We start from the raw sequence: 7,500 nt of genomic DNA on the forward strand, positions 1-7,500 counted from the left end.
CCTACATACACACACACAGATGTTGTATAAACATCTGGAGTTCGAGTGTCTTAGCCAGCCCTATGCACGCACACACACACACACACACACACACACACACACACACACACACACACACACACACACACACACACACACACACACACACACACACACACACACACACACACACACACACACACACACACACACACACACACACACACACACACACACACACACACACACACACACTTCTCAGTGGGAGAGGGCAGGGCCTGGCCACTCTTGGTTGCTATGGAGACAGTGTCGACTCACGGGGAGGAAACCGTTTGTTCTGTCTGGCTGAGATAACACACTCACACAATTACACATTCTTACTGAAACGCACTCCACACACACACACTAACATACTCCACTCCCAATCCCACATTCTTACTGAAACTGACACACACACTAACTCACTTTCTTGCTCACAAACACACCTTGTGCACACACTTCAGACAGAGCACACCTGACAGTGAGACTAAAAACAATCAAACACACTGCAAGACACACACACACACACACACACACACACACACACACACACACACACACACACACACACACACACACACACACACACACACACACACACACACACACACACACACACACACACACACACACACACACACACACACACACACACACACACACACTTCTCAGTGGGAGAGGGCAGGGCCTGGCCACTCTTGGTTGCTATGGAGACAGTGTCGACTCACGGGGAGGAAACCGTTTGTTCTGTCTGGCTGAGATAACACACTCACACAATTACACATTCTTACTGAAACGCACTCCACACACACACACTAACATACTCCACTCCCAATCCCACATTCTTACTGAAACTGACACACACACTAACTCACTTTCTTGCTCACAAACACACCTTGTGCACACACTTCAGACAGAGCACACCTGACAGTGAGACTAAAAACAATCAAACACACTGCAAGACACACACACACACACACACACACACACACACACACACACACACACACACACACACACACACACACACACACACACACACACACACACACACACACACACACACACACACACACACACACACACACACACACACACACACACACACACACACACACACACACACACACACACACACACACGAAAATAGTCTAAGAACTCTCTGTAGACTCTTGGAGTGATTTAAGTGTGTGTGTGGTGTGTGTGTGTGTGTGTGTGTGTGTGTGTGTGTGTGTGTGTGTCCTATGTGAGGTTGGAGCATTGCCAGCTTCCTGCTGCTGGTTGAATGTCTTCCGGTCCTGTCTGGGCAGTAGAATGCGGTGGCCTTTCAGTGGTGGGTTACCACGGCGACTGCCCTCTCCTCATTGTTGCGTCACTAAGGGGCTTTTTGGATGCTGGACGCTGATAGCAGCGATTTACAATGGACACACTGAAGAGGAAATCACCTAGCTCTCCTTATGATGTCTACATTAGGACCAGAAATCCCCTCTAAAACCCTGTGTGTGTGTGTGTGTGTGTGTGTCTCTGTGGGCTAAAATTGAGCCCAGGACTATAAAAGCTGCATTCTGCAGATAAGCAATCTTTCTGCAGGCCCTTGCCTTTGATAACACAAAAGTACAAGAGCGTGTGTGTGTGCATGTGTGTGTGTGTGTGTGTGATCTATTCATAACCTGCTGCCCCCCCCCTCTCTCTCTCTCCTCTCGCAATGCAGCACCAGACGCACACCCTGCATAAGGGACACTGCTGGACACTGCTGGACTACACACACACACACACACACACACACACACACACTGCTGGACTATACACACACACACACACACACACAGCTGGACACTGCTGGACTGCTCTGGGCACTGCTGTGCTGTAACCTGCTGTGCTGTAAGTTGCTGCTTGCCAGTAGCCTGGGTGTTCCCATACTGCCTTGCGCGCAATTTGATTCACGCTGCTAAGGCAGCCTGGAAAATACCGCCCTAATTTTTACCTCAGATAGGGGACCAATCACAGAACAGCGGGGAAAGCAAGACGATGATGAGCTATGCACAGACACATTTGATAGACACCCATGGCGCCCAATGAACGGATCTTGGCATTTTTTCAAATATGAGAAAATGAAAGTTTGGTTGCCAGACCATGTCTCATTGAGAAGTGGTAGGCGCTAGCCAGGCTAGGCTAGTATAGCGTCTCATTGAGAAGTGGTAGGCGCTAGCCAGGCTAGCTTGCCAGTGGGGTTAGCGGGCGATGTTGGGGGGGGGGGTGTACTATGTGTGTGTAGGTCATGAAGTAACCGCTACATGAACGTCGGTGCAGTACAATTTCAGCACCGCATTCAGCACAGGTGTGTGTGAGCATCCCAACAGACAGTGCTGGGCTGAGCTGTGACCTGCTGTGTGACAACAATGGCACATCTGAGTTAATGTTTCACTCACACTGCCAATAACCACACACACACACACACACACACACAATGACAGGAACAGAGGGAGTGCTTGTAGTGTGAGAGATAAAGAGAGTGATACTGAAGGTGAGTGATTCAATCACAGAGCTGCACACAGTGAACTCTAATCAACAACACAGATATGACAATGTATGTGTGTGTGTGTGTGTGTGTGTGTGTGTGTGTGTGTGTGTGTGTGTGTGTGTGTGTGTGTGTGTGAGAGAGAGAGAGAAAGAATGACCACCCCATAAAGCTCTAATATACATGCTCAACACACACATGGTCCTCAACAAGTCCCTGCACTCAGCACTACACATACACACACACACACACACACACACCCCTTGTCAGACCACATTCCAGCACAATCAATGACAGCTGACAAGTGAAGAGCAGCAGAACAGACCCACTGAAGGAGGGACAAAGACACACATACACACACACAGAAAGAGACCAGTCCTGGAGACGCCTGGCAATCACACACAATAAACTGAACTCCCCGACCCCAACGCACACCCTGAACAACATCACAGACACAGACACAGACACAGACACAGACACAGACACAGACACAGACACAGACACAGACACAGACACAGACACAGACACAGACACAGACACACACACAGACACACACACAGACACACACACACACACACACACACACACACACACACACACACAGAAAGAGACCAGTCCTGGAGACGCCTGGCAATCACACACAATAAACTGAACCCCCCGACCCCAACCAACGCACACCCTGAACAACATCACACACACAGACAGACACAGACAGACACACACACACAGGTTAGTGTGTGGAGCCAAAGAAGGAGCCCTTCCTTCCGGTCCGGAACCATCTCCGTCAGATACGCCAGGAGCAGCCATGTTGGAGTGGGACACAGCACCTCCCTCTACAGAGTCACAGGCACCAGCTCAGGCCCTGAGATCTGATCTGGGAGCAGTCACTGCCCTGGGAATACTCAAACCTCCCTAATCTGGGAATACTCAAACCTCCCTAATCTGGGAATACTCAAACCTTCCTAATCTGGGAGCAGTCACTGCCCTGGGAATACTCAAACCTCCCTAATCTGGGAATACTCAAACCTGCCTAATGTGGGAATACTCAAACCTCCCTAATGTGGGAATACTCAAACCTGCCTAATGTGGGAATACTCAAACCTCCCTAATGTGGGAATACTCAAACCTCCCTAATCTGGGAGCGGTCACTGCCCTGGGAATACTCAAACCTCCCTAATCTGGGAATACTCAAACCTCCCTAATGTGGGAATACTCAAACCTGCCCCTAATCTGGGAATACTCAAACCTCCCTAATCTGGGGGAACTCACTGTCCTGGGGAACCTGCCTCCTGACATGTGTAAATTGACAGGTGGGTTCTGTTACCACTGAGATCAAAGGCAGGAACGCCTCCTTTGGGGCAGGTGGGGCAGGTGATGCAGGACACACACACACACACACACACACACACACACACACACACACACACACACACACAAAGGGAGTGATTCTAGTGTGGGAGATAAAGTGAGTGATTCAATCATGGAGCTGCACACAGTGTACTATAATCAACAACACAGATATGTGTGTGTGTGTGTGAGAGAGAGAGAACATACTCAACACACACAAGATCCCTCAGCAATCCCTGCCCTCAGCACCGCACGCACGCACACACACACGCACTTTAAGTTTAGCAACTACTGAAAGGGTGTGTAACTCAGTGAGGTTTAATCAGAGGAAGAGCAACTTTAGGCATGCCATCAGATCAGGTCTAGGAGGAAGCGGAGTGTGTTTCACACAGTGACCGGCCAACAGCTTGGGTGTGTTTTAGTTACAGTGATTGGAGAACCTTCACACATTCAGGGTGTTTGAATGTTATCTTGATTGAACCTCAGTGTGTTTCTGTTTAAATCGGATCTTGATTGAGTCTCAGTGTGTTTCTGTTTAAATGTAATCTTGAACGAGCGTCAGTGTGTTTCTGTGTAAAAGGAGGTTGATTGAGCTTCAGTGTGTTTCTGTGTAAAAGGAGGTTGATTGAGCTTCAGTGTGTTTCTGTGTAAAAGGAGGTTGATTGAGCTTCAGTGTGTTTCTGTGTAAAAGGAGGTTGATTGAGCTTCAGTGTGTTTCTGTGTAAAAGGAGGTTGATTGAGCTTCAGTGTGTTTCTGTGTAAAAGGAGGTTGGTCCAGAATTGGCTGCTTCTAGGGCACCTACATTCCTGAGCTGTGCGAGCCCAAACTAGAAACAGCCACCACACTGTAAAAAGAGCTGGGGCTACACTGCAGCTTCCCTCTCTTCAGTGGCCAAAAAAATACTTCCCTCTTCCGAGTCAGCCCAACACACACGCACACACGCAAGCACACACACACACACGCACACGCACACACACAGAGAGAAAGAGATACACATGCAGACACATACACACACTTTACGATCTGTTTTGGTTGCCTCAGTTGCTAAATGGTGGCCTGTGCCACAGCCCTGTCTGTGTGTGTGTGTGTGTGTGTGTGTGTGTGTGTGTGTGCCAGCTCCCACGCTGCCAGGCCTTTGAGAGTGCAGGGTTGGCACGGTGGACAGAGCTGCATGCCAGTGCCAATGTCAGCCACTACTCCACACACACACACACACACACACACACACACACACACACACACACACACACAGCCGCCTGCCCTCTCCCTGCCGTGGCCGTTCCCACCCCCGGATGCCCCGATGGGAACAGGGGAGGGCTTTTGTCAGGAGAATTAGTCAGACATCAGGGCTGTGGTGTGTGTGTGTGTGTGTGTGTGTGTGTGTACACGAGTCGCCCCGAAACACTCTGGGGCTCATCTGCATACCACTTGAGACATGAGGAAAATTTAAACACAGTGTGTGTGTGTGTGTGTGTGTGTGTGTTAGGGTTGTGCAAATAATCAGATCAATTGTGATTATGATTTCCAACAATTATGGACAGATTAACAATACGATCAATGAAAGTCATTTGGTCACTCGAGTGGTCATGTGCATGTAGCACATGTAAGTCTTTTGGCATGTTTTTAAAATTGCATTAAAAATGTCAAATAAGTTTTGAAAATGGATGATTGTTCCAAAATCACTGGCATAGTCGAGCCCTGGTGTGTGTGTGTGTGTGTGTGTGTGTGTGTGTGTGTGTGTTTTCCATGCGGTGTCCCTGGTGCAGCTCTAGCTGTGCTGCGCATAAACACACATCTGAGATACAGCTCCTGATAACCACGGCAACCGCAGGGAATTCTCCCAGAATGCTTTGCAGAGCTACATGCCTAGACAGAACTGCGCTCACAAAGGAACGAGGCTCTTTACATTGCGCTCTCTTCTCACACACACACACACACATCACACACACACACATCACTACCCACTTCTCATTCCAGGTCAGGTTCCTCTCCAGGAGGAGGGGAGGGAGAGAGGGAGAGAGGGAGAGAGAGAGAGAGACTGACTTACTTCACCAAACTTCACTTCACGGTGGTTAACGCAGAATGAGTACATAGCTGCACTATTGTTGCCCTGTTGTACTGATCATTGCGCAGAGTTACAGTTGAATCTACTCTAATCTAAAATATCTCATCTGCCTCAAACTGGGCTAAATTGAGGTGGGTCAAGCCATCCAGCTGACCCTTTACCATCATCCTGAGTCATAGTGTACATTTGTGTGTGTGTGTGTGTGTGTGCGTGTGTGTGTGTCTGATATCTTTCTCACCTCACATGTATTGGATAGTTAGCAAGACATTACTGCTGACATTTTTATGTATCACACTTCAGCACTCTTACAACATCAGCCGGCCTCACACCACTGTGTCAACGCCACACACACACACACACACTTACACACACACACACACACAACAGAAACCACCACGCTCACTCTTACTCATACACACCATCTCTTTGTGAGTTCCGTGTGTGTGTGTGTGTGTGTGTGTGTGTGTGTGTGTGTGTGTGTGTGTAACTGTCACTGTGGTGCAAGTGAACAGGTCACCAGGGGCTGTGTGCGAGATCAAGGCCATGTTATATGAATTAATAACACACACTTCCCGTTACACTGTATGTGCGGTCACTTCCCGTTACACTGTATCAGCCTCCGATGAGTCGGTGACAGGGCTCCCATCACGACCTGGCCCTGTGACTCACACACTCTTTCTCTCTCACACACACACACACACACAGGCGCGCGTAGCGCACGGCCTCTGCGTGCCATCGACTAGCGACATCTCGAGACGGTTCCACTCGGAGGTCACCAAACTACACCAAATAGTGGAACACATGTCGTCAGCAGCTCAAATCACTCCGAAATTCCTGTATATTCCCATTATGAAGAACGCGATTGAAATCATGAAAACGGTTGATATAAACGGTTGTAGGTCCTATTTAATATACGTCATTCTACAACTGAAGGAGACACCGCTTTAGTGCGTCATTCTGCACAAGCACGCTCCACGCCTCGTGGAATGATGTTTGGCTCGTGCGCACTTTGGCGTTCCCTATCTCACCGTTATTTGCAGGCCGTTCTCATCCCGGGAGAGCGATCCCGCGGACATACACACGCTGTCCAGAGCCGCGCTTAATGACAGCCTGACCTCAATGCGGCCTCACGTCACGACAACAGCAAAGGTGGCAGTGGCCTACGGACAGGTGTTCACGAGCGGGGGAAAAACAAAAGCGAACAAAACCGACGTTAACGTTACTCACTGTTTGAACATCTTCTCCATGTCTTTGATCTGCTTCCTGGAGAACTCCTTGAACTCTGTGTACGGGTTGAACACCTTCATGCTGCGTTGCTGGTGCTCCCCGACGCCATCGTTCATCTCGCCCCGTCGCTGCAGCTTAGCGCCCAGCTCCGAGTCGGCGTTGGCCGTGGCCGGCTTCTCCTGCTCATCGGATCCGTTCGGATGGTCTTCGTCCACCGCCACGGCGTCCTGGGCGCCCTCCTCGATTTTCAGACGACGGCTCAGCTTCGATGACAGCTCGTCGGTGGCCATTTCTCACGGTTGTCGGTTACAAATATAGCTAACT

At 49.4% G+C, this 7,500-nt stretch overlaps 1 protein-coding gene across 1 annotated transcript in view; it reads right to left on the reverse strand.

Moving 5' to 3' along the window:
• efhd2 (EF-hand domain family, member D2) overlaps positions 1-7,500 on the reverse strand; it is a 25,971-nt gene that overhangs the window by 18,216 nt on the left and 255 nt on the right. The window contains exon 1 of the mRNA XM_062540783.1: positions 7,177-7,500. This exon is cut by the window's right edge and continues 255 nt beyond it. Coding sequence (XP_062396767.1) covers positions 7,177-7,466 — 290 coding nt within the window. The 5' untranslated portion in view covers positions 7,467-7,500. The remainder of the gene's footprint in view (positions 1-7,176) is intronic.

This window comes from Sardina pilchardus, chromosome 7, assembly GCF_963854185.1.
Source record: "Sardina pilchardus chromosome 7, fSarPil1.1, whole genome shotgun sequence".
Classification (NCBI taxonomy): domain Eukaryota; kingdom Metazoa; phylum Chordata; class Actinopteri; order Clupeiformes; family Clupeidae; genus Sardina; species Sardina pilchardus.